This window comes from Tamandua tetradactyla, chromosome 11 (genome assembly GCF_023851605.1).
Source record: "Tamandua tetradactyla isolate mTamTet1 chromosome 11, mTamTet1.pri, whole genome shotgun sequence".
In the NCBI taxonomy this organism is placed as follows: Eukaryota; Metazoa; Chordata; class Mammalia; order Pilosa; family Myrmecophagidae; genus Tamandua; species Tamandua tetradactyla.
The window spans coordinates 90773082-90800201 of NC_135337.1; the positions used below are offsets into that span (position 1 = coordinate 90773082).

Here is a 27120-nt window from a genome sequence, read left to right on the forward strand (position 1 = left end):
TTTGAGTAGATACCTAGCAATGGTATTGCTGGGTCGTATGGCAATTCTATATTCAGCTTTTTGAGGAACCGCCAAACTGCCTTCCACAGTGGTTGCACCCTTTGACATTCCCACCAACAGTGGATAAGTGTGCCTCTTTCTCCGCATCCTCTCCAGCACTTGTCATTTTCTGTTTTGTTGATAATGGCCATTCTGGTGGGTGTGAGATGATATCTCATTGTGGTTTTGATTTGCATTTCTCTAATGGCCAGGGACACTGAGCATCTCTTCATGTGCCTTTTGGCCATTTGTATTTCCTCTTCTGGCAGGTGTCTGTTCAAGTCTTTTTCCCATTTTGTAATTGGGTTGGCTGTCTTTTTGTTGTTGAGTTGAACAATCTCTTTATAAATTCTGGATACTAGACCTTTACCTGATATATCATTTCCAAATATTGTCTCCCATTGTGTAGGCCATCTTTCTACTTTCTTGATGAAGTTCTTTGATGCACAAAAGTGTTTAATTTTGAGGAGCTCCCATCCCACCTATCTTTGCAGCACTAGTGAACTATTAAGATAAACTTCCTAAGAAAAAGGGAAATACATTTTTAAGGCACTTCGTCAAGCTCTAGAACAATCTATCCATGTCCAGTCCCAGGGCTGCGAAGCCTGCAGCCTGTCTAGCTAGCTGGGTGTCTGCTCGTTGAACAAAGCTTTCCCAATGTACCAAGCCAAATCAGAGATGGAACACCAACTATTTCATCATTGCTTTTAATTTTGCATTTCCTCGATCGTTACCAGGATTAAACCTTTTTGTTCCTTCCTTTCTCCTTTTGACACATTAGCGTTTCTGCTTGGCAGTCCCTCCGTGGGGCCCCTGAGGATAAATAGTATGCAAAGGGAGCCTCTCCTCTGTGGGTTCCCGAAAGTGATCATGCATTCAGCAAACCCACTAGCATTTCGCTTTCAGTTTCCACCAAGCCCCGTTTCCTGTTGGTTATTTATCAAGCTGCCTTCCTGGTTGTCATGGAAATGGGTTTTTAAGACCAATCTTTTTTTTTTTTTTTAGCACTCCCTTCGCTGGGGTGGGGGGTTCCTCTCCTGGATTATCAGGGCAGGGGGAGAAGGAGCAGACGCGGTGGGGGGGTGGGGGGAAGAGGGAGAGTTTGCCAGGTGAGGCGTCCAGCGGGAGGGAAAGAGGCGGCTGCCACGCGGTCAGAGACTCCTGCGCTCTCAGGAACTGCAGGAGTTTTGGAACCTGCGGAAAGACAGCTGCTGGGGGGGTCAGGGGCAGGGAGGAGCTGCCCACCCGGGTATACAGGTTAAAGGGAGCCCCGGGAGGGGGGATGCGGGGAGCTGGGATGGACAGGGTGCTGGGGGGCGGGAGGGTGCAAGGCGGGGCTGCAGAGGTAGCATGCGGCGTGGCAGGATGTGCTGAGCTGGGCGTTGGCCGCTGCGTAAATATGATTTGTCTCGTTGCAGGAGAAACCTCTGAGACTGTGGCATTCACTTGAAAGAGACTCCATCAACTTAAGACATCGGCTGGGAATCAGGAAGGGGCTTGGAAAAGGGACGCGTGTCCAGGAGCTCACCAGCTTAGGGACGCTTCTGTCCTGCCCCACGCCATGGGTCACAGCTGTTCCGGATGTAGTGTGTTTGGGGTGCGCCCTGATAAGCCTCTCTCTGAGTGTGTGTGTGTGTGTGTGTGTGTGTGTGTGTGTGTGTGTGTGTGTGTGTGTGTGTGTGTGTGTGGCAGAGACACGGTCTAGTGCAAATGTCTGGGCATGCCAAGGATGCTGGATGCCCTGTTCGTGCTTCTCTGCCCTTGATAAAGTCCAGAAGGCCTTCCTGTGGTAGCTCAATTGGAGTCATGTCCTTTCAAAAATTGTTACACGATGCTCCACTCACTGTCACTGCCTAAATGGAAGGTGAGTCAGTGGCTTTGGGCTCGGTGGCGATTGTTTTATCAGCGCTTGCTTCTGGTTTCAAGGGACGGGACTCCGGGAAGGGCTCAGCCGGCTTCTCTGGTTTGGCGTGTCCTGCACGGGTGTGGTCAGCTGGTGGTTGGCGCTGGGCAGCAGGACCCGGAGCTGCCGGGGATGGGCCAGCCACGCCCTCTCTTCACAAGGTATGGCATCTCCATATGGGCCCATTTGGGGTTTCCCCAGAGCCCGGCGGCCTTGGGCAGCTGGTGGTTTTGGGATCAAGGGATCAAGTGACCAAGATGCAAGCCGCAAACTTCCGCTGGGTCACTCCCACTGTCCTCTGAGGTCACTGGTGAGCCCCAAGCCCACCCAGACTCAAGGGAAGGAGAATCAGATGACAGTGTGTAGAACAGGAGATGGTTTGGGGGCCACTGGTCAGACAGCATATTCCACACTCTTCCCGGCTGGGCCCCCTCCCAAGCCGGGCAGCATCCCAGGACCACCAGCTGCCCCAGCCTTAAGGCCTTGCTCACCTGTGGTGTGTAGAGACCCCCCTTGTCTCCATGGAGAAAGAGATGTGTCCCACACCACTGTCCTGATCGCCCAACACCCACTCTAGGGAGGGACTTACCCTCCCAGACCTCATGGTCCAAGATGGCTGCTGAGGCTCCATCTGTCGCATCCACATTCCAGCCAGCAGCAGGCAAGGAGGAGGAGAAGGACAACGCATACACCCTTTAGCCTTTAGAGACTCTCCTTAGCAGCTGACACACCCCTTTCTCTTATGTGCCCATTTGTCAGAACTTAGCCCTAAGACCATATTGAGGAGGGAGGGGAAGCTGGGTAATGCAGCCTATACTATGGGTGTCCAGCTTAAGTCCTGGGTGCTGTTGCTGTGAAAGAAAGAGGGACAGGCATGGGGGAGCCAAAAAAGATGCAGGAAATGGCTGTGAGCTCACTGCCTCCCTTCAGGGTTTCTCCCTGGTTTTCAGATGGGGAAACTGAGGGAGAGAGGAGCAAAGCAAGGCCACATAGCTAATTGTGGAACTGGTGCTCTCTTCAGGCCTACTAGCCTTCCTCCCACCTTGGGTGGTCATGTTCAAATCCCACCCCTGCCACTTCCAGGTTGCGTGACCTCAGGCAGGTCTCAGCACCTCCCTGGGCTCCCCGGGAGAAACCAGAACAAGCTCAGGGTGGCCTCCACTTCCTTCCCTGGGCATTTCCTACCATGACAAGAGGCTCTCCCACCTCATCCTTTGCCTGAGGTCCTGGTGTGGACACTGGCCGTGAACCAGGGCCTCCGCCAGTGAGGGCTGCTGGAGGGAGCTCCCTACCCCCAGGCTTTGCATTCAGCCCCTGTTCCCCTGGGGTGCGCCTTCCCCTCCCTCTCTGCCCTACTGGCCGGTGCCTTTTCCCTGATCTCTCCCGACAAGCTTGAGGGGTGAGGGCCCCGTTCCCTTTTCACAGATGCCACACATGGGTTCAGAGATGTCGAGGCACCTGCTCGAGGCTACACTGAATGGAACCCAGACTGGGGAGGCTCCCCGAGTCCTTGGGGACTGGTACCCACTCAGGGGTCCACAGGAGGCCCCCTGTGTCCAGGAGACTCAGATTTAGAACTCTAAACTATGAAAGTCAGCAGTACCCCATACAGGAACTGTTTAAAAAGTTGAAAAAGGGATCAGCCTTTGACTACTGATATGAATGAAGCTGATCTGGATAAGACTAAGGTAAATCAGAATACAAGATAAAGGATGATATGTCCATATTTTAAAACTTCAACTTCTACGTGAGACCAAAGGGAGAGATGTTTATTTGGTGCAAAATTTATATTTTGGCTAGCGCATTATCTAATCGAATTTGTATGGTCAGTTTAGTTGAACACCATAATTCCACGGAATCTTGAAGAGGGCTTGAGATCTTGTTGGTGTGTACAGGTTGGAGTGATGCCCTGACACATCCCAGAATAATATGGCCAGTCAGTAAAGAAGTATTTGCAAAGTCTCCTTGCGGAACTGAGGAGAAGGGAGGAAAGATTCAACTTCCCCAATTGGAGAATTCCTGATATTCTCACAAGCAGTGAGGGGACAACCAAAATTGGCTGAGCCTTCCACAGTGGGGCTTGACCCTATGGGACTTATTCCTGTAAAGGAGAAGCAAAGTCGACTGATAATTATGCCTAAGAGTCAGCCCCAGAGAACCTCGTTTGTTGCTCAGATACGGCCTCTCTCTTTTAAGCCAATCCAGCAGGTGAACTCACTGCCCTCCCCTCTATATGACTCCTGGGATGAGCTGGGATCTGGCATCAAGGGATTAAGAAAGCCTTCTTGACCAAAAAGAGGAAGAGAGAAACGAGACAAAATAAAGTGTCAGTGGATAAGAGATTTCAAACAGAGTCAAGAGTTTATCTGGAGATTATTCTTATGCATTATACAGATATCCCTTTTTAGTTTATAGTATATTGGAGTGGCTGGAGGGAAGTACCTGAAACCATTGAACTGTGCTCCAGTAGTCTCGTTTCTTGAAAACAATTACAGAACGATACAGCTGTCACAATCCGACTGTGTGATTGTGAAAACCTTGGGTCTGATGCTCATTTTGTCCAAGGTATGGATAGATGAGTAAAAACATATGGATAAAAAATTAATAAATAACAGGGGGGATAAGGAGTAAAATAAACTGGGTAGATTGACATACTAGTGGTCAATGAGAGGGATGGGTAATGGGTGTGGTATGCATGAGTTTTTCTCTTTCTGGAGTGATGCAAATGTTCTAAAAAATGATCACGGTAATAAGCACATAACTATGTGATGATATTGTGAGCCATGGACTGTACACCACGTACGGACTGCATGTGCATAAAGATACCTCAATAAAAACATTAATTAGAAAAACTGAAATAAATAAAAGAATCTCTCTGACAGGGTCTGGGTATTGATTTGGAAGACTACGTCAATGCAGCGATGACAAAAGGCATAACGGTTAAAGAATTAAAGGTGAGTGTGGCAACAATAACTCATCAGATAGGGTTTCTAATCCACCTCAGAAACAGCCCAGAGGGTAAGCTCTGGCCTTGGGAGCCATCCCCGCACCCCCCAACTACAGGCTCCCGGGGGCACAGAGGGCTGGGACCCGCCCGTGTGCCTGGGCCTCTGTGGATGGCTGGACGGTGGGGGAGCAGTCCCATGTGGCCTTGTACCCCCTTTCTGCTCCCGCTGCAGGGGGTGGCCACGGCTGCACCGGGAGACGAGTGAGTCCACAGGAGGCCAGGCTGTGAGTTCTGTCGTTGGTTTAATTTATTACTGTTTGACATCCAGTGACACTGACATACCCCCGCTGGGCCTGTGCAGCCCCGGGCCCCAGCGCATCTGACCTGTCCGAAGAAATACAGTACGAGGAGTGGACGGCTACGAACATGCATCCACAGCTTAAAACTACAGTGATTCCAAACTGCGGTGGCCACAGGACTGCCGGGGGAGGAAAAAAAAACCGGTACCGCGTGTTCCCCAATTCATAGTTTTTTTTTTTCTTTTTTAAATGGTTAATGCTGTTACAAACGCTACTGATGCCAGGACAGGGCCAGACACGAACAGTCCTACATCTTCTCTGCCGTATAAATATGGAAGATTTCGGTTTATACAGTTTTACCAAGAGTCTGAAACTACATCTGCTGCTACCCGTTACTGCTAAGGGCTGCGCCGTCTGGGCGCAGGGGCGAGGGCTAGTGGGCGAGGCCGTGGAATGTGGACTTCAGTCTTCCTCACTGCCGCTTCCTGAGCGGTCCTGGAAGGGGAGGGAGGAGAGAGGGGTGAGTCAGGACACCCCGCCGTGCTGTGGCACCCATGGGGGCTCCCTGGCAGTGAGCAGTTCTGACCAGCTCCCGCAGGTTGTGCCTCTTCTGAAGGGAAGGCACTGCCCAGCCGGGTCCCTGCACCTTCTTTCTTTGCTCCCTTCCTATTTGGGGGTCATGGGTGGGGACGTGGGAATTTTCCTTTTCACACACTCTCGGCAGTACATTTAATGATGTTTTTCTCTTTTATCCAGCATTTGGGTTTCTGTGGTGGAAGGGTTTTTGGAAAGGTCTAGCTCACCCTGCCTCTCAAAAGTTCAAGTTCTTTCTAGAAACTCAAAGGAAATGGGACATATAGATACTGTTTCCTCACTCCTTCCAGCTCCAACTCAAGCTCTGGGGAATGAAGTTCTCCTGTCGATTCACTGATATTACTAAAAGATGCAGAATTCTGTGAGGTCATCTCTGGCACTTTCTGTCGCCCTCCCTGCTGCTGGTTTGAAGGGCTGGGGTATTTTAGGGGTTCTGGTGGAAACAGAGCGGTGACCTGGGCCTCCCCTGATAGAACCTTTTCTCCAATCCTCCAGGCAGGAAAGCCCTTGGAAGAGAGTCTCAGGGTAAAACAGGGCACAGCTCAGAGGGCTGGTTAAGACCCAGAAGGAACGATGACCACATTCGGTTAGGACCACAGAAAACGTGGCTTTTAGGTGGAACAGACCCAGGCAAAAGAGCCTCTTTCCCCAGGTGAGCTGAGGAGCACGGGGCTAAGAGGTTGGGGGGCAGGGAAGGGAGGCGGCTGTTGGCCTCACCTGCTGTCCCAGCAGTGACGCAATTCCACTTCCCTCCAGGACTGACCTTGGGTCCCCCCCGCCCCCACTGAGGGCTTCCTGGGGTCAGGACGCATGCTCGGCCCTGCCCTCCGTGTCCCCTGCTATTTGCTTTTCTCTGTGGCCCTGAACCGAGGCCCAGTCACACCATAGGTTGGCTGGGATGTCTGGCCAGGCTCCCAGCCCCTCCTTGCTGGGTGCACTTCTTCCCTCTCCCATGTAAATGCCGTAACAGCTCGTCGGGGGCCAGCCTGCTGGACTGGGCTGGGTGGAGAGGGGGCCATTGCAACCAGACGCAGGGGTCTCCCCTTCCTGCGCTCAGGGATGCCCGCCCCCAGATGTGCACACACAACTTATCTTGTGTTGGATTTAGTTTGAGACTGTCACTTTTTTGTCTTTTTGTTTGCTGTTGCAAATGGCTATAAGACACAAAACAGCTACCAAAAAACAGCGGAGTTTTGCCAGGAGCCAGGTCCTGCTGGGTTTCCCATCACCCACACGCCGCCCTGCTTTGCAGAAAAGGAAGCTGAGGCCCAAGAAGTGAGTGAACGGCCCAGGAAGGTCTCGGGGCCAGAGGCGGAGGGTGAAGGTCCTGGGCAGTAATCCCAGGGAGGTGCACAGCCACCGCGTGGGCTCGGAGCCACACAGCAGGTGAGCGGCTCCCCGGGCCAGCTGGACACAGCGCGTGGGGCTGCAGCATGAGGCCTGGCCAGCCAGCACATGGCGGCAGCCCCATGCCTTGATTTACTTTGTGTTGTGACCCACTGGTGGTGTGACAAAATCCTCCTGCCCAAGGCAGGCCAGAGAGTGAGGGACATGGATGGGCCCGGGCAGGGGGCTGGGCCAGCCTCTGTGGGGGCCTCACTGAAGCCGGCACCTCTGCCCCGGCCCTCACCAGGGACCTGGCTCCATCCTGCCCACAAGGAAGACCCCGGGGTCCTGTGCATCCCACAAGCTCAGCAGGAGGGGGACGGCCTCAGCCCCAGATGCCCACTGGTGCTAAGGGGTATCCTGGAGTCTCGGGGCTGGCTTGTGTGCTGGCTGCACCACGGGCTGGGGTGGGACCCGGGGCAAACCCTCTGCACCTCAGGGTCCTCTATGTCCCATCAGAGCCGGGATCTGGCACCTGCCCCACCCCCCAGGGCCTCATCTCCTGCAGCCTAGTTGGGCACAGAGTACCCGAGATCCCGGCGCCTCACCTCCTCCTGCTCCTCCTCGCTGTCGTCGTCGCTCACCACCGGCTTGGCCCGGGACCCCCGGCTCGGCCGCCGCCGACCCCCCTTCAGCCGGTCCTGAGCCTTCTCCTTCCGGCCGAGCTTGATCTTCACTTTGACCGAGCGTGCTGGGGTGGGGCGAGAGGGAAACGTCAGGTCTCGGCGCCCATGAGCGGGCGGGGGGGCTCTGGTCCTTGGGCCCACATGCGGGGCCCCATGCCCCTGGCCCTGTCAGCCCCCCCGCACGGCCCCAGTACTCACCCTCAGACTCGGAGCCCTCGTCCTCGCCCTCGTCCTCGTCCTCGCTGTCCTCGCCCTCGCTGTCGTCCTCCTTTTCGATCTTCTGCCGCACGCTGGTGAAGACCGACTGCAGCACGATGGAGTCCTCGTAGATCTGGGGGGAGAGTGGGGGCTTGAGGGGCCGCAGTGCGCAGGGGCCCCAGGCGCGGGCCTTCCAGGTGCAGGGCATTTGCCCAGGGCCGGTGGAGCGCTCCTCCCGGCCCGGAAGGGTGGGGGTGCACACCAGCGCTTGGAGCTCTGAGGACGGGAGTGTCGTGTCAGAAAAGCAAGTGCACTGTCTCGCCCAGCGTGCTCCCCAAACCAATCTGCCCAGGACACCTTTTCCCTGAACACACCCAAGAAAACTCTGCTAAGTGGAGGGCAGGTGGGGAGGGTGTGGTCTGAGGCCGAACAGAACCCAGGAGAGCCTGTTTTTAAGGCTGACCCATCCCTGTGGGCACAGCCTGCTGGGGGTGGGGCCTTCTGGCATGGTTATTTCAGCTGAGACTGCCCCAGGTGGGGGTGAATCCTCTTACTGTAGTCCTTTAGAAGAGAAACATGCAGAAGCTCAAAGAGAAAAGCCAGAGAAATGGAAGCAAGGACACACAGAAGCTCAGAGAGACAGGAGCTCAGAGAAAGACATGTAGCGGCTCAGAGAAGAAGCCACTGAAGCCAGAAGCCAGAAGCCAAGAAACCAGGAGAGAAAAGAAGGGGGAGGTGGGCAGACACGCCGTGTGCCTGGCGTGGGTCGGGGCTGAGGGTGCCCGCAGCCGGTCCTCGGGGTCCCGGGGGGGCGCACTGCAGGAGCCGTGACGTGGACATTTTCACAGCCTCAGAACTGTAAGCTTGTGAGTTAATAAATCCTGTTGTAAAAGCCAACCTGTTGCTGGTGTGTTGCATTCTGGCAGCTTTAGCAAACCCAGACAGGGGAGAGGATGGTGCCACTGCATTCCTCTCAAGAACACCTCCCGGCAAACTGAAAATAGAACCCCAGCCCATGCTGAACCGCTCCCAGGCCTTCTACCTGCCTTGTCTCCATTTGCAGCTTGTTAGGGGTAAATGAGCATTGACTGCTTCTGAGTTCGGGGGAGATTTTCTGCAATCCCCCTGACTCCAGGGCACCGAAGGCGCGCAGCTGTGGTGCCCAGGCCGGGAGTGGGCTCCCCCTCCCCGCGGCGGGCATGCCCTCACCAGGGAGCCCTCCAGGTTGAAGGTCTGGGCGTTCTGGCACAGCAGCATGACGTCCTTCTCCAGGTCGTTGAGGCTGCGGTACTTGTGGTTGCGGATGCGCTCCTGTGGCGAGGGGGGGCAGCCTTACCTGGGGGCCCGGCCCTGCAGCCCACCCACCCCTAGTCCCACAGCCTGACGGGTACCCGGCTGAGCCGCACATCTGAGGCCTGAGGCCAGGGGGGTGACCTCAGAGGAGCCCTGCCGCCCTGCCCACGCCCCCGCCCCCCTGGGGGGATCTTCCAGGAGCTTTCCCAAAAGCCCATGATGAGGCCCCCAGCCTGGTGGCCCAGGGCTCTGGGCTGGGGGTGTCCACTTGCACTGCCGGCACCCCCAGCGCCCTGAAGCCCACCCCGGCCAGGGCTACCTTGATCTTCTTGAAGTCCACGGGCTTGCGGATGAGCTCGTAGTACTCGGGCAGCTCCTTGCGGGACGGCAGCTGGATGAAGACCTCGCTGAGCTGGCGTCCACTGCTACTGCAAGGCAGGCCATGGCAGCGTCACTCGTGGGCCCGGCCCCCGCCCAGCAGCCCCCTCCAGCCACCCCCCACAGTTCGGAGGCAGAAAAGGTGAGAAATGCACAGCAGACACTGGAGTCACTTCCCATGTTGCTGCTATCTTGTGACTTTCAGAACATTCCTGAGAGACAGCTGCACACTATGGCCGAGGCCAGGGCCCCGGACCCAAGCGGAGAGCAGGTGGCATCCCCGTGCCCAGCCCCAGAAGGGGCACGACCTCACCACCTAACCAGCCCAGTGCCAAGTGGCCATGCTGATAGAGACGTGAATTTGGGAACCTAAAATGGAAGCATTTCTGGAGCTGTGACCCCCGTCTCCCAAGCACGTGGCATAAGGAGGTGGTGAACTTGAGAGAATCTGGCAGAGACCTGAGAAGGTGCCCCTGGCAAGACGCTAGAGGAAGAGACAGGGGCTGCTTTCCAGCCCTCTCCACAGAGGATGTGCTTGATTTCTGCAAAGCAGCAGAGAGCGCTGGGACCCACGAGAATCAGATGTGCCCTCTGTGCTCATCTTCCGGGCGCTGCTGGTGGGGAAACCCGTTCCCTGGGCCAAGGCACCACGGCCATCTTTGAGCCTGGCGCGAGCAGGGTGATTCCGGGGCAGAAAGATGGCCATGTGGACGGGCTGAGGGAGCAGATCTCAGCAGCAATTTCATCTGCTCCAACACCCTCGAGAACTGGGATTCTATCTCAAAGAAGTGGGCACCCTGGCTGGCCCCCTCAGTGGGGTCTAGCCTGGGAGGGGGGCCAGGGGGCCACATGTCGCACTCTAGCCGGGCTGCTGTGCTCCAGCTGTGGTTTTGTCTGGGTCCCACTGCAAACGTGGGATGTGGTGCCTGGCTCCTGCGGCTCCTCGGTGACTCAGGCAACACTGCAGGCCGTGGCTTTCATACGTCCCCAGGCCCTGGAGACGGCAGCAATGCAGACCGGCTGGCCACAGCCTCCTCTGTGCTCCTCGGCAGAAGCGGAGCCGTGCTTCTCGGAGACCTTGGCTGAGGTCGACAGTTTCTCACCTTTGCTTTTCAAGAAAATTCTCAAAGCACAGAGTGGTGCCGGTTCACCCAGCCACGCTGTTGTCCAAGGGCTGAGGGGGCACCCAACCCTCATCTTTGTTTACTGTTCTGGGAGATGCCACGGTGATGTGACGGCCTCGTGGGTCTCGCTCCAACCTGGCCAGGCCTGTGAGTCACTGTGTGTGGCTGGGGGCAGTGGCCCTGGCCTTGTGTTGGTGTCTCACCAAGTCCAGCACCTTCTCCCCATCCTGCACACGGAGCCGGCTGAGACGCACCCACCTCGGGGACGGAGACGGGGGCTCTAAACCTGTGCCTGCACCTCCCTGGCCCTTCCCCGCGCTCACTGCTCACCCGTTGCTCTGGATCGGGCATCGAGCCAAGAGCTCTTTACACACAGTTCTCTTCCGAGCACTCTGCAGCAGGCACTTGTCACCCCAAGTGTTCCCACAAGGAAACAGGCGAGAGGTTCAGCATGTCTGGCCCTGACACAGCCCGCCGCAGGCCTCTGTCCGCCGAGCCAGCCCTCCCCACCCTAACCCAGGGCCCGTGGCTTTTGTGGGACGCCTGGCGGGTGCCTGGGACACGCCACTTCCCCATTTCCTCACAGACCGGCTGGAATTGATGGCTCCATGCTCTGAAAAACAGCAGGTGTAGCCAAAGGTGCTTGCTGTTCTACCCAGGATAAGCAGAGCTGAGGGATGGGAGAAGAGGCAGGCGGCCTCCCCTTTCCTTTCCTGCTTCAGGAAACCACCGCCCTAATGCTCAGGCAGCCCCAGATTGCACTCCCAAACCCAAGGCTGACCTGCTTTCCCCTTGACTGGATTTTCTCAGCAAGGACGGCAAAGAGCTGGGCAGCGACGCACAGCTTCAGCTACAGGGGCAGCTTCCTGATGCGACTGCCTCCTCACCAGGCACTCGGACACCTTCCATCGGTTTCGTTTTTCAGAAATGCCAGCTGTGAGCCACCGAATTTGTTTTGCCATTAAAGGAGGGGCCGGGCTCTCCGCTCGAAAGCCCGGCAGGAAGGCTGGGGCTGGCGGGCGGTGTGCAGACAGCGGGCAAGACCCCCACCCTGAGCTGGCTCCTGCTGTTTTAGGGTAAAACTTCGCACCCCCACTGGGCTAGTCATAACTTGTTTTGGGGAGCAGAGTGGGGAGTCACGGGCCCCTCTTGGGAGGCAAAACTAGCTCCCCACCCACCCTGACAGCCCCTCTCTGGTGCCAGAGGCTGTGAGAGCAGGTGGTTCCGGCTACTGGGGGACAATTTAAAAATGTCCCAACCCCCACAGCCCTCTGACCACGCTAGGGGACAGGCCATAGCTTCCCACCTCCCCCGAGCCAAACGCCAGGTCCTGACGCCCTCCAGGACCCGCTGCCCGGCCCATCGGGCGCCAGCACCCCACACGAGCTCTTCACATTCACCCCTCTGGTCCCTCGCGGTCACCCCACCCTACCCCTCAGAGCACCCGACCCTGACCTGTCTCCCTCATTCCTCTTCGTAGACAAGAATTACTGAGACCTAACAAAGACATGGGTCTCCAGAGACTGTCCCTGTCCCACCCTGAGGCCACTGTTCCCCTGGTCCCTGACCCACCAACCCGTGGGGTGCAGCTGGGCTCTGTGGACGTGTGGTGAGCCCTCGCGGGCATCTCCAACCGATGGGCGTCTGGGCCCTGGACGTCCAGGTGCAGGCCTCGGGTCTGCGGTGCCCCCGGGAGCCACCTGGTCACAGCAGGCAGACACCGAGCTGGTCCTGTTCCCTGCCATGAGGGGACAGCAGGCCAGGGGCCCCGCGACCTGCCACCTGACCTCAGCAACAGCCCCACCGTAGGTTCACCGTGCTCTCAGCCACCACTCCTCGAGGGGTCACGGAGCTGGGCACTTGCCCATGGGCACACTGGCCCGACACCCTTTCAGGCTGCGCCTGCTCAGGCCACTCCCTACACCCCCTGCAGCATCCTCCATTGGACGAGTTTATTGTAAACACCTTCTCCAGTCTATGGCTTCTCTTCTTACTCTCCTAATGCTTCCTGGTGACGAATAGCTCTTAGTTTTGAATGAGGTCCAAGCTATCAGTATTGCCTTTTACACTGTGCTTTTCCTGTCTTGTGGAATAAATGTCTGCCCATCCCAAAGCACAAAGATATTCCATCTCCTTCCAGAGGCTGTGTGGTTCACCTCTTCTCGTTATCCAATGTTAAGAGGGGGTCACCCCTGACGCACTTCTCCCGAGCGATACTCCTCCTGGGCTGTACCTTCTGTCTCCCCATCCAGGACATAAGCCTTGAGGGCAGATGCTGTGCCTGCTTTATTCCCTCCTCCATCCCTGCCACCTCGAGCAAAGCCTGGTATACAGCAGGTGCTCAATAAACACTTGTTGACTGAAGGAAGAAATGAAGGTGGTTTGGGGGAATATCATACAGCAGAGATATGAGCCGCATCTGACTGGGGTCCCTCTCTAACTGGGGGGCTGGCTGCTCCCCGTTTCAGTGGGCATCTACCTACCAGCCTGTTCCAGAAAAGTTCTGGAGAAGTAACTCCTGAGAGCCTTATACCCGGAGAAAGTACAATGCACACCCCAAGGCAGTCCTGGGTGTTCAGGAGACTTGACTGGAAGGAAAGCTTCTGCAGCCCAAGAACTACTGGGAAACCCATTTCTGGAGTCCCGCCCAAAAGCACCCAGCCCGAGCAGCACTGGGGACGGGACAGAAGGATCCGGAAGAATCCTAAGGCAGCAGGATCAGCTGCCTTCACTGACAGCCCTCACTCACTCCCAGCCCAGACTCTCACTGGTTTGGCAAATGGTAGCTGGTGACAACAATGACGATTCTCCTGCCACTTGGGTATGAACACCCAGGGCAGGGGTTTTCCTCTACCTTGCCCCGTCCCGCCTCTGGAATGAGGCACGATGAACCACAGCGGCTGACTGACCAAGGCCTTGCCTGGGGCCCCCTCTTGCTCCCGAGGGGTTGGGCCCAGCGGTCGTTTCTTATGGACTGACACACGTAGGGGAACGGTCTCAATGGGCTCTACAAGCCCTTCCCTCTGGAGTCCCCGAGCCTGCGGTGACCCTCATGTAATTTGCCAGACCACTGCAGCCTCCCTGGGGGAAGGCGCCCCTCTCCATGCTGAATCCCAGGGACAGTCTGCGGCTGGGAGGGGACCATGGCAGCCCCCGAGAACCCTGCCCTGGGCTCTCCCACCAGGAGCTGGCGAAGCAGTGCTCTTGAGGCCAGGACTGCGGGCTGCAGGGGGGGAGGAGGTGCCAGGGCGGCTGGCTGTCCAGGGGGCCAGTAACGACTCCTCTGTGGCGGCCAAGCTGAAAAAAAGAACCCTGACCCGACTGAAGGAGTCTGACTTGTCTCCCTGACAGAAGCCACAAGTCCTGATCCTCTCTTCCAGCCTGTTATCGGGTTTGTCCTTAAAGCAAAACCACCACTCAAGGAGGGAAACAGTGAGGGTCAGAGGACGCCAAGGTCCCAAGCAAGTGGGCAGGCCACAGCCGTCAGCGCGCAAGAGACGGCTACAGGCTGCAGGCCACGAGTACGGGGTCGTGTCCACTCTCCCTCGTGGGCTGCTCAGAATAGTGGCCTGGCAAACTGCTTCCGTGAACAGACAGTGTATCCTCAGCTGTGCAGGCCGTATGGGCTCTGTTGCAGCTGCTCAAACCCACGGTCACATGCGAGAGCCAACACAGATGATACGGGAGTGGATGCACTCTGGCTATGCACCGAGTCATCTTATAAACACCGAGATGTGAAGTTCACAGAATTTTTGCACCATGAAATAGTCTTTTTTCGAGCACATTTGCTCAGCCATTTAACAATGTGAAAACGTTCTTAATTCACAGGCTGTACATGAATAGGCTCTATGGGCCCAAGTCTACTGAGCCTGGAGGTTGCGTCCTGAAAGCCACAGAAAGAGCAATGGTATCAGGGAGGGAAACATCCTTCCTGGTGACTTCGCCGCCTCCTCTGACCATAGCAGGCATCGCCAGTCGAGCACAGCACTGTCCCTCTGCTCTGGCGGGCTCAGGCTGCTTCTCCACAAGGTGCTTAGGCAGGCAGAAGCAATCAACTGGAGATGCGGCTCAAGACAGAGCCCACTCGCCAAGCCAAACCGCCTTGTCCCCTCATCAGAGTGGCAAAGCACGGACGCTGTCCTGATCTGCCTAGTCATCTCAGGATGGAAGAAGTCGCTTTCCTACTCCACTCTCCTTCCTAGGGCCCAGTTCTAAAAGATCTTCCCATGACACCCTCTTTCAACTTTCCAGTTCATTCTGGGCCTTCTCTCTTGACTCAAAATCAGTGACCTGAGCTGGCAAGGTGCTCTGTGATGAATGGCTCATCAGGATTTTCAAACTGACTTAGCAGCAGAACATTTGTCTGAAACAAAACCTCATAAGACACCCCAAAAATAAAACAGATGAAGAGGTACTTGTACAGTCCAGGATTATTTTCTAAGCTCTATCTTTTGACACATCTAAGAGCTCAGTATTGGACACAGGGCTGTGCAGTATGGAAAAATATTCTGTCAGGTGAGGAGCTGCCAATGAAAGTGGTCTGCCAGCCAGCTGCCCGCAACCCTGGTACACTCTTCCAGTAGAGAATGTGGGAACAGTCCTATTCTGGGTGCGTGCTCCTGGCTTGCTGCAGGATGGCAAGGCTGGCAGTTTGTAAGGAGCCAACATTTGGGCATGACACATCCAGGGCCACGTGTAGGTCTAATATCATTAAACAGGGAAGTCCAAATTGCACTTTTAATGGGGACACCCCACTGCATGACCCAAGTTGGAAAACCACTTAGTTCAATGCCCTTGTTACAGAGGTGAGACCTTTGGAGAAGAGTGATGTAGGGCCCAGGGCCTCATGGCCAACACTGGGGACAGATGGATGGACAGTGGCCAGGGCCTCCTTTCCTGGGCCTGGTCCCCACTATCATTCCCAGCAGCCCCTGCATGCCCAGCAGCTCCATGCTGCCTCCAGGCCCCTCTTGAAGGGGCAGGGGTCACAGGGTGCTGACCCCGGGCCAAGGGGCTGTCCTGTGGGAATGGGGTGGGGGGTGAGGCGACAGTGGCCACACTGGGAGAAGAAAAGGGACCCCAGACCTCCCTCCACACTTCCCTGACCCCTCATACCCAGGCTCTCTCTCCCTTGTTGCTAATTTTTAACCCCAGTTAACCAACTTTTTAAACTAGTTTATCCCCAAGATCTGACATCTCTCAACTTGTCTTTCTATTCTTTTATCCAGCTGCCCTCTGGCTTTATTCTAAGTTTTACCTGTTTTTAGTGACTTCATATTTATTTGGCCTTGTCTTCTGATCTCATATTAGTTCTTCTGCCTTTCCACTGTGTTTTTAGCCGTGTGCAACATTCCCTTTTAGATCTCCTGTCCTCTACTACTTTCTCACGTTTCTGTAATGGTTTCCTGTGCTGGCTGAAATGCCCGACAGACCGGGCAGGTTTCCCCCAGAACTGCAGGGTTGCTCCTCACCCAGTGGGGCAGGGAAGGGGGCTGCAGGTGGGCCTGTCTCTCCTGAGGCTGCAGGGATTTGTGGGATTCCAGTTTTAAGATGATTCTAAACCTCTGACAGACTGCCCTGCTTTCTCCAGGTCCATCTGTCCTGCCTGTGGTACCCATCAGCAGTGGGTGAGCCTGGGGGCTGGGTGAGCTCGGCCTCAGCCTGTGGGCCCTCTGTGGGCACGCACCCCTCTCCTCCAGGTGCCCACCTGCCTTGGCCCAGCACAGGGCAGGGCCGCCTCTGCCTGAGCCTTGAGCGCCCAATTCCAGGCTGGGCACAGTGGACGGTGCTGACACAAGAGCTGACCCCGCGGGGATGGCCACTCCTTCCTCCCCTGCCCCTGCAAGAAATGGCTCACAGGTCCCGGCTGCCTCCTGCCGCCCTCAGTTGGACACCCTCTCCTGGAGATGCTACGGCTGGCACCGGGGCTGGGAGCTGCTGTGCTGGTTTCTGTTGCATATCAAGCACAGCCTTACCACCCTGCTCTCTATGTGTGGGGGTGGCAGGGGATGTGCAGCTGGGCTTGGGGCCTCAGGCCATGGCCCTGGCACCCACCCTGCTCCATCCTATGGAGCCTTCTGGTCCTGACTGCAGACATGGACGTGAAGCCTGGAGAGCAGGAGCAAATGTGGTCTAGGATGCCACGCCTGGCCCGGGGCTGGGATGGCGCACCTGACCCGTGAGGCTGAAGGGTCAGGGGCAGTGCCCTCGGCTGCTGACAAGGGCCGCCCAGCCTGTGCCTAACTTTTTATACGTTCTTTATCAACAAACTTTGGGTGCTCAAGTAAAAATTCCCCAATCATTTCTCAGTGCTGGGTTCAAGTCTGGCTCTGGAGGGCGGGTCCCCAATGCAGTCTGAGATTCCAAACCACCGAGAAGGTGCCAGCTGAGAAGCCCAGCAGGTGTGAGGCCCACCCACCCACCCCCTGCCACCCTTGGTGCCTCAGTCCCCTTCCTGCAAAGCCATGTGGAACGGCTCAGCGCCCCCAGGTCCCTCCGCGCGCTCCTGTGCCTCCTCCTTTCCCCTCCCCTGCCCCCACATGGGCCCATGCGTCCTCCAGGCCCTGTTCACGGGCCCCATTCCCAGAGGCACCGCAGGCTCTGCGAGCTTTGCTGACCACGGCGGCCTGTTCTAACATGCTGGGAGAGACCAGAAGTTTCCCCAACAAGGCAAACCTGTACATGTGGGTCGAAGGAAACACAGAAATACGATCAAAGACAACACCGCTGATTTCCAAACGTAACATGGGGGAAAAATCCTCCAGATAAATAATCGAAGGCAATGCTGAGACAAGCCCGCTTGGTGGGGGTGTGCGCCAGCCTCTCCCCAAGGCCGCCCGGCTCAGGTGTGGTGGCAGGTGCAACGCCACGCTGGCCTGACCCCCCAAGTCCCTGGGCCACGGTGGGGCCACCAGGAGCCTCAGGGCAGGGCAGCAGCAGCACATGCTCTGCGCAAGGCGGGTTTCTAATGTTTAATCCAAGGTGACACCAGTGTCCTGCGAGGGCCCTCGGGTATCCAGGAGAACAGAACTGTAACAATTCACTCTCTCCCCAGGCTGCAAGGCTAACTCAGCCGCAGGCCTTAATCCATTAGAGGGGTCTGGAGAGCAAACAGATTTTCTTTTTTAAAATCAAAATATTTTCTCTTTAATATTTCATTTCCCCTTCTGCTAAGGACTGATTGAGTGAGACAAAAAAGTGGGATTATGATGCGATCTTATCCCAGTAGAGTTCTCAGGGAGGCGTAGCCGTCCCGGCCAGAACCCGAGCTCCACCTAGGACCCCTTCCTAGCGTGTGGGGGCGTGTAGTAAAGCCTCAGGACTCGCCGGGACAGAGAGGGCTGGCCTTCACCTTGGGCTCCCGGGAGGGGTCCTTCAGCCTGGGAACATCCTGCCCGAGGAGTGACTTGTTCACCTGGGGGTCTCGGCCGGCCAGGTGGTCTGACGATGAGATTTAGGGTGGGCTCTAGTTTCTGTGCATCAGTTTGCTGGCTGGAGGGGCTGGGGACTGAGGCTGGCTATGTGGGTAGCTACCATGTCCTCGTGACCGAGCCCCAAGGAAGGCTCTGGCCACCGGGGTATGGGCGAGCTTCCCTGGCTGTCACATGTCACTGCTGGGGGCATCAGCACTGCCCAGGTCCTCCGGGAGAGGACAAAAGGAATAGCGTGGACCCTTCTTGACCCCAGCCTCCTGCATCGCCTCCCTTGGTGAGTTTAACCTTTCCTGGTTTGCTGTCATAAACTGGAACCCTGAGCAGAGGCTTTCAGTGAGTTCTGAGTCCCTCCAGTGACATCAGAAATGAGGGTGGTCCTGGGACCCCCAAACTCATGCTGATGACAGAGGTGGAGGTGGTCTTGGCTGTCCCCGACCTCACAACCACCTGACCCATATCGTTGCTTTCCCTCATAGTTTCAAATTCAGACTGCTAAGAATGCCTGTATCAGTTAAATATGTCCATTTTGGACCTAAACATCAGCTTTGAAATCTTTGCCCACAAGGTAGTTTTCACCCAGAAAAATGTGACTGTCCTTTCTGAGTTTATGTGCCCAGGGGGATCACCAGTGAATCCGAGGCTGTCATGGTGAGTGATGTTTCTCCAAGTCATACTGGCCAACTGATTTGTGACAAGGGAGCCAGGTCCACTCTGTGGGGGAAGAGCAGTTTCTCCAAGAAATACTGCCACCTGGTTGCTTTCCCTCATAGGGAGGCTCCCTTTTTTAAGAAGCACACTGGCTGCCCTGCCTGCATTTTCTCCAACAGTTCCTTCCAGGCTGGTGGACATTTTCCAGTTCTATGAAGCCACCTATCCAGGAACATGTGAGGCTAAAGCCTCTGTGGCAGCGTCTTGCCACGTGAATCCAACATATGCTAAGGTACAGTCGTGTGGCTCTGACATTGGTGTTTCCACCACACTGGATCTTGGGAGTCCCTTCCAGGAGCTCAGAGTTCTGCAATGGAACTTCTTGGCGAGGTGGTCACATAATTTTCTCTCTCTTTTTTCTTTCTTTACTATAAAGTACATTTATTAAAAATAAAAACAAAATAAACTACAAGTCTGTCTGTCTTTATTTATGGCCTTTCCCCGCTGTCTTTAATGAGGGTGGCGGCTTCTAGCGGACAGTAGAGAAAACTCCAGCTGAGGCAGACAAATGTGGCAGGACATTTTCTGCCCGAATAAAGTGCTCCCGGGAGAAGAGTGGCTCAGCTGTGCCTCGCCTGGCCTGCAGCTCTCCCTGGGGGCGGAGAGGACTCCCCTGCGGAGGGATGTACCCAGGGAACTGACCGCTGAGGACATCCTGCTCTAGCCCCACAGGAGTCAAGAAGGCAGCTCCTGAGTGCAGCTCTGGCAGAGCTGGAAAGGAGCAGGGGCCTGGGGAAGTTTTGGAGAAAAAGGTGACAAAATAAGGGGTGGTTGGCATTTGGACCAGCCTTGTAGTTACAGCGACCATCAAGACTGTTCCTAAACAGGACTGGGTCACGTCACTTCTAAAGAGCTCATTTTAATTTATTGGCTGATTCACCATCAAGTCTTATAAAAGTAGGAGAATGACTTTTTTCAGCAGGTGAGCCATTTTCTCCTTCGCCGTGTATCATATAGCTAAATGTGATGCCAACAAGGCTCTTTTAGCTGCAGAATGACTAACTAAATGGACTGACGATGAATTTTTTTCTGTAAAAACACGGAAGGCCTCGTCAACAAGTTTAGCACGCTGTTAACTGGTGCCTTTGTTTTCAATGGAGGCACAACACCATACAGGAAAGCACAGGAACCACCAGTCTCTACATCTTGACATATGTTTATGTAAACACCTCAGTTTCCATCACCCAGATCCACAGACAGAACATTCTGGAAGTTTAGCTCCTGCTCCAGACCTGTCGTCCCTGTCCCCCATCCCCCCCCAGGTCAAGGCAATTGCTACCCTGACATCTGTCTCCCCAGAGCAGTTTTTGAACTTTATGTAACTGGAATCATGCAGTAGGTGGTCTTCAAAATGTGTAAGCATCTTCCATGTCACAGCGTGCGGAAGTTTTCATGGCCGTTAGAGTTCCACTGCACAATCAAGCCCCCACTTTCCCACCTTCTATGTATAGACGTCTGGGCCACTTCCAGCCTGGGGCCATGGTGAACAAAGCTGCTGTCGACATTCTTGTACGTGTCTTCTGAGGGGGTGTGGGAATTAGATTCAGGTGTCAGCTTGGCCAGGTGAAGGCGCCTAGTTCTACTGCTGTGGACATGAGCCAATGTACGTGAACCTCATCTGTTGCTGATTGCATCTGCAGTTGGCAGGAGGCGTGCCTGCCGCAATGACTGACGTTTGACTTAATTGGCTGGTGCTTAAATGAGAGAGCACAATGTAGCACAGCCCAAGCAGCTCAGCACACGCAGCTCAGCACTCGCAGCTCAGCCCAGGCCTTTGGAGATGCAGAAAGGAATCATCCTGGGGAAAGTTGTTGGAACCCAGAGGCCTGGAGAGAAGGCCGGCAGAGACCATCCTGTGCCTTCCCACGTAAGAAAGAACCTCAGTTGAAAGTTAGCTGCCTTTCCTCTGAAGAACTAATGAAATAAATCCCCTTTTATTAAAAGCCAATCCGTCTCTGGCATGTTGCATTCCAGCAGCTAGCACAGGGGGACATATCTGCTCAGTTCTCTGGGGGTAAATAACTAGGAGTGGGGCTGCAAGGGCAGAGCATCCATGTGTTTCACTTCAGAAGACACCATCAAACAGGCAATGTGCCTGCAACGATGGCTGCACGTCTCTGCCAAAGCTCTGCCAGCACGCAGACGAGTATCAGCCTCTGGGGGACAGTGCGGTTTCCTGTCCTGAGGAGGCTGATGGCCTGTCCCCCTGCACCCCTACATGTCAGCAGTGGCTGGACAGCTTCCCCAAGAAGTGTCTGTTCAATACTTTTGCCCATTTGCAAACTGGGTTGTCTTTTTCCAGCCTGGGGCAGGAGTTTCCACCGTCTTATTGATCCTTGGATGTACAGACTTTTTTTTTGCATGGGATCTCCGGCATGGCAGGCGTGAATTCTGTCACTACCACCAAGCCACCATCACCACGCTGGATTAACAGTCATCTTGGTTTCATACAGCCCAACATGCCAGTCCCATTCTTAGTGGTCTTTGTGTCCGGCTGAAGAAACCTACATCTGTCCCAAGGTCATGAAGCTTTTCTCCTGTGTATTCTCCTGGAGCTTTGCTTTACCCATCGTGCTGGTATCCATGATCCAGTTCGAATTAATGTCCACATATGCTGGGAGGCAGGTCAGCATCCAGTTCTCTTTGCAGATGTCCATCCAACTGGGCAGCAGGACTTTATGAGAAGAGTCCTCCCCATTTTGATAAATTTAAGTCTCCCTCACAAGAATTTCATTAGGGAAAAACATCAGGGTCTGTCATTTTCATGTATTTTGCACATCTCATAAAGCCATGTTTTTAAATATGCGTCAGGCTTCTGTCTGTTTTTCTCTTTGTGGAACATGCCTCCAAGATGAAATCTGCAAATCAGTCAATATTTTTCCTTTATACTGATACTGCTTGTGCTGGATTGAAGCTGTCATGTACCCCAAAAAGCCATGTCTTTTTCCTGATCCAATCTTGCAGAGGCAGCCCTACTGTTTCGGTGGAAACTGGCTGGACAGCTCTGTGGGGGTGTGGCACGCCTAAGCTGTGGGTGTGACCTGGTAGAAGGAGATGTGACTCCACCCTTTCAAGGTGGGTTTTGATTAGTTTATTGCAGTCCTTCAAAGGGGGGAACATTTTGGAGGAAGCTCAGATGCTTGAAGAACAGTTGCTAGAGAATCAACGGAGACGCAGACATTTTGAGATGCTTGGAGTGCGGACAGATCTCTAGAGCAAATGCCTAGATACAGATGTTTGGAGATGCAAGCCCAGCAGATGTTGCCAGGTACCTTTCATGAGATGTTAAGCAAGCCAGAACCCGGAGTTGTGTCCCACAGGAGCTAAGTGAAGGCCCACAGATGCTTAGAGAGGAAACCACTGGCATAAGAAACTGGAAGCAAGAGAACCAGGAACAAGGACAGCAGACACCAGCCATGTGCCTTCCCACGTGACAGACATTGGCCTTTCTTGAGTCAAGGTATCTTTCTCTGGATGTCTTAGTTTGGACATTTTTATGCTCTTAGACCTATAAACTTGTAACTTAATAAATAACATTTTTAAAAACTGTTCCATCTGTTGTATTACTGCTTTCTGGCAACGTTTAGCAAACAAATACAATACTCAACATTTTCCAGCAGCAGAATCTGAATGTAACTCCCCACCCCACCCCCCATCATTTGTTTCTCCTCTGAGAACAACAGATACATTTTTAAGGGCAATTTGTATCTTTCAGTTGTTGGACTTCAACTGTAGCTAAGCTACCAAACTTCATACTGGATAAGATTCTTTCCAAACAGGCACTCAGGGCTCACACCTGGTCCTGCGACAGAGCACTCACCGCCTTGATCTGCCCCACAGCTAACTGTGAGCAGTCACTCCCATTATGGGAAGTCCCACTGGCCAGGAAAGATGGGAAATGAGCTGTGACACTGGGGAGCTGAGTCTGGGACGAGGACATGTGGCCCTGGTAGAGGACAGCCTGGCGACCCTGCTGTGCGCTGTCCCACACTGGGGGCACGCCTGGGGCACAGCCTGGCCTGTGTTCTCAGCACGGGGGTGACGGCGATGGCACAGGTTGCTGAGAGGGGCCAGCTGGCCCTGGGCATGTTGAATGGCATTCAGGGCGAGGGCAGGGGAAGAGCTGGCGCCCCTGCCAGCCAACTCTCCTCTGGGGGCTTTGGAATGGTCCTTCCCCAGTGCACCCGAGATGGATCCCAGCCTCCACCTCCCTGCAGCGCCTCAGTCTCTCTCTGCACAGTGTCGATGTGTGCTCTTCCCTCTCCCAGGACCAGAGGCCCTTGGGGACAGGGTCGCTGCTTGTCTTGTCCCCAGGGCCCGGACACAGAAACTCAACACACGCTTGTTGAACGAATGAACGATCGACCGGCTGACAGCCCCGAGCATGGCTGGCCAAATGGACGGCAGGAAAAGCCCTGCCCAGAGCAGAGGCCGGGCGGCTCCCAGCGTGGCGCGTCCCCGCGGAGGCCCTGCCCCCACCCCGTGCCTCGGCTTACCTGTCCTTGTACTTGATTACGGCATCTACAATCTTCTTCATCTTCTTGGTGAGGTTGGGTGGGTTGGGCGAGAGCTTCTCAGCGGGTGGCCGCCCGCGCTTCTTCTGCTTCTTGCTCTCGTCCTCCTTGTCACGGCTGCGGGTGCTGGTGGTCGGCGTGGAGGAGCCGGCGTCGCTGTCCCGCTTGCGCTTCCGTGACGACTTCTTCTGCCGGACCTCCTCTTCGATCTCCTCCAGCGTGCCCTCCTCGATAGCCTTCAGGGTCAATAGTGGAAAAATAGGACAGCCAGCACCGGGGCTGACAGCAGAGAGCGCGACGCCAGCCTGTGGGGACCCCGGCTGGGGGCGGGCCACCCTGCCCTGAGACTCTGTCCAGTTACCGGGGCTGTGTGGACACAGCTGCGCCCACCTGGGGTCTAAGCACACACGGGGACCCCGGCAGGAGTCAGCACTGCCTCCCCAGGGCACCCCACCCAAGCCTGTCTGGAGAAAACAAGCCAGTGTCCCTGTTTGCGAATTAGTCACACTGTCACCACACAGAGACAGAAAACTGCCCCCCTGGAGAGGACACCACCAACGCTTCTGCTCTAGACCTTTCCCATCTTTTTAATGCACATGTGCACAACTGAAAACCAAATCAGAGTGCGGTCTATGCTCCAGATGGTAACTCTTTTTTCCTTTTTGGCTTACTGTACCTCACAGGTGTTTTTCCTGCATTTTTCAAGCACAGGATGGTAATGCCAGGTTAGCATTCACTGCAGGCTGTGCGCCCTGATGTGCCCATCCCTGGCCTTGAGCACCTAGGTGCTTTCCACCCTGGGTGTGGTATTCTTAGAGACGACCTGACCAACATCTGCCTTTCTCTAAGACAGGTTCCTAGAAGTGAAACAGCTGAATTGACAGACATAAACACTGACAATAGTAAGAATAATCCAATTTAGTCATTTTCACTGAACTTGCATGTTTCATTCCTGAAAGCAAAGGGGAAGGCGGGTTTCGGGGGGGGGCGGGAACTTGGGCTTAGAAAAAGGAGGGGGTCCTGCTGACAGTCTCCCACTCGCACGAGCCTGGTGCTGAGGAGGCAGCACCCTGCAGGGAGCACGGCGGAGATGACACGAGCAGTGCACAGCCGCGGAGGTAAGGCTGGGCCAGGGGCAGAGGCAGGGGCAGGGGGTTCGCCCAAAAGAAAAGCATGAGAGGGAGATTGGTAGGAGGGACTGTTGGGGGAGGGCGGGTCCCCCCCGAGCAGGGGACATGAGGTCTCAGGCCCCATGGGTGGTACGGGAAAGTACACTGTGGAGCTTCTGGTACATTCCACACCAGAGTGGCCACCAGAAAAGTGGTACCATTACATGAGCATCGTCAGCATGGTCAGAGAAGGCCTCTTCGGGAAAACTGTATATATATATATTTAAATATAAAAGTTATTGACTATAATTTGAGAAAAAAAAGAAAGACATGCTCACTAGGGAAAGAATAGTTTTTTAAACAAATGGTGCTGGGACAACTGGAGAGCCATGTGCCAAAGAATCAAGGGGGCCCCTACTTCACACCTTACACAAAAATGAAATAAAAATGGATGAGAGACCTGCATGGAAGAGCTAAAACCACAACGCTATTGGAAGAAAACACAGAGGTATATCTTTACGACCTTGAAATTGGCAATGGCTTACACATAACATCAAAATCACCAGCAACCGAAGAAAAATAGATAAAATGAAATTTAGGAAAATTAAAAACTTTCATACTTGAAGAAATACTCAATAAATTGAAAAGAAAACCTAAGAATGAGAGGAAATATCTGCACATCATATGAATGAGAAGGGCTTTGTGAGGAACTCTTTCAACTCAAAAATAAAGACAACCCATTTTAAGAAAGACTAGGATCTGTATAGACACTTCTCCATAGGACCCGGACAAACAGACAAACGGACAACAAGCTCACGAGAAGACGCTCAACACCGCCAACAACCAGGGCCACCAAGCAGGTCAAACCACGGGCTCCCGCATCACACCCATTAGGATGGCTGTAACCAAACAGACAGTGGGTGAGGAGTGCTGTCGGGGGTAAGGTGACGTTAGAACCTCACACACTGCTGCCGGGAAAGCGGGAAGCCTTCCTGGAAAACAGTCTGACATTTCCTCAAAAGACTGAAGAGAGAATGGCCACAAGACCCAGCAGATACCTGCACAGGAGGGCTCACGGCAGGATTATTCACAACAGTCAAAAGGGAGAAACAATCCACATTCGACAGCTGGAGAAAGGGCAAACAAAACACGCCATCCCCAGACAACTGAGTACCACTCGGCAGTAAAAAGGAACGAAGAATGCATTGATGCCACAACCTTGAAAACATGATGCTAAGTGCAAGAACCCAGCCACAAAGGACACGTGTTGTTGAGTCCCCTCCTGTGACGTGTTCAGGACGGGCAAATCCACAGAGACAGGGAGTGGGTCAGTGGCTGCAGAGGCGGGACGGGTAAAGAGAACAGAGGGAGAAGGTAAAGAGGACAGGGTTTTTAGTTTTTGTTTTTTTGCATGGGCAGGCACAGGGAATCGAACCCAGGTCTCCGGCATGGCAAGTGAGAAGTCTGCCACTGCGCCACCATCACACTGCCCAGGATAGGGTTTCTTTTGATGAAAATGTTCTAAAATTGTGCGATGGTTGTACAATTCTTGGAGTACATTAAACAGATAATGTATACTTTAAAAGGGTGAACTGCTCGGCATAAACTGTATCTCAGTAAAGCTGTCAGAAAAGATAGAAACACGCATGAAACGCCAGCATTTGGGCAGCCCTGTTTTAACAGGCACCCGCCACCCAGAACCTGAGAGGCTGGCGACACTCCCAGGGCACCTACTGCCCTCAATGCTGCATGGGGCTGGGGTCCTGGCTCCCTCTTTTCAGGGATTCCCTTCTTACCCCAGGAATGTTTTGCTTAAAAAATGGGCTGGTGGCTGGGGGAGGGCGCAGCCACCCAATGTTTTCTCTCCTCCTTTGGTGTGTTTCAACACCTCCCACCCCTTTGTGCCCTGTGCATTGCTTGGAGGGCAAGCTTCCAGGGCTGTGCTCTGAGCTTGCAGGAGGGGGCCCGCCCCCCCCAGCGCTAAAGCTGATAGGAGGGTCCCAGGGTATGAGAGCAGAGGCCCTCAGCAGGCAGGATCACTTGTGGCCCATGTGGGGCACGGAGCAGCTGGAAGCTGCTGGCACCTCCTCGATGCTGCAGGGCCATTTTTATGAACTACTTCAGAGCTGGGTACTCAGCCATCCCCTCTGCACTCAAAGCCGCTCACGGGGCGGCCTAATCTGTCCCTCTGAACCCAGTGCTAACCCCTGGGAAGCACGTTATGGGTTGAACTGTGTACGCCCCCCCCCCCCCCATTCATGTCCACCTGGAACCTCAGAATGAGAGCTTATTTGAAACAGGGCCCTTGAAGATGTGACCCAATGAGGCCAAACCAGATCAGGGTGGGTCAGTGTGCTCTGTTTCCTGAGAAGGGATGTGCTCAAGAGAGGCTGCGTGAAAACAGGGGCAGAGAAGGGAGCGATGCAGCCTCAAGCCAAGACACACCTGCAGCTACCAGAGGTTGGAAGAGGCCAGGACGGCCCTTCCCGAGAGTCTCTGGGGGCGGGCACAGCCCTGCCAACAACCTGACTTCGGACTCCTGGAAGACTAAACTTCTGTGGCCTTAAGA

General features: G+C 54.7%; 1 protein-coding gene and 1 long non-coding RNA gene across 13 annotated transcripts in view; one reads left to right on the forward strand and one right to left on the reverse strand.

Moving 5' to 3' along the window:
* The first annotated feature begins 1170 nt into the window (after positions 1–1170).
* Positions 1171–9012, forward strand: LOC143650692 (uncharacterized). Of its 5 annotated transcripts, none has more exons than XR_013159638.1 (7): positions 1171–1296; positions 1458–1903; positions 4825–4896; positions 5218–5392; positions 6278–6434; positions 6944–7168; positions 7416–9010. It is a non-coding gene; the product is annotated as an uncharacterized LOC143650692 (long non-coding RNA). The 5 variants fall into 5 exon arrangements; XR_013159639.1 differs by having other exon boundaries at positions 1173–1296; positions 6944–7057; positions 7416–9009; XR_013159641.1 differs by having other exon boundaries at positions 1173–1288; positions 6944–9012.
* The window catches only part of SMARCA4 (SWI/SNF related BAF chromatin remodeling complex subunit ATPase 4), a 93536-nt gene continuing 71590 nt past the window's right edge, over positions 5175–27120 (reverse strand). For 6 of the 8 annotated variants that reach the window (XM_077121783.1, XM_077121784.1, XM_077121777.1 and 3 more), the window contains 6 exons: positions 23425–23678; positions 9605–9713; positions 9202–9303; positions 7993–8125; positions 7717–7859; positions 5175–5683 (listed from right to left, as the gene is read on the reverse strand). In XM_077121783.1, coding sequence (XP_076977898.1) covers positions 5651–5683; positions 7717–7859; positions 7993–8125; positions 9202–9303; positions 9605–9713; positions 23425–23678 — 774 coding nt within the window. In that variant the 3' untranslated portion in view covers positions 5175–5650. The remainder of the gene's footprint in view (positions 5684–7716; positions 7860–7992; positions 8126–9201; positions 9304–9604; positions 9714–23424; positions 23679–27120) is intronic. The other 2 variants (XM_077121785.1, XM_077121782.1) reach the window with 1 other exon arrangement.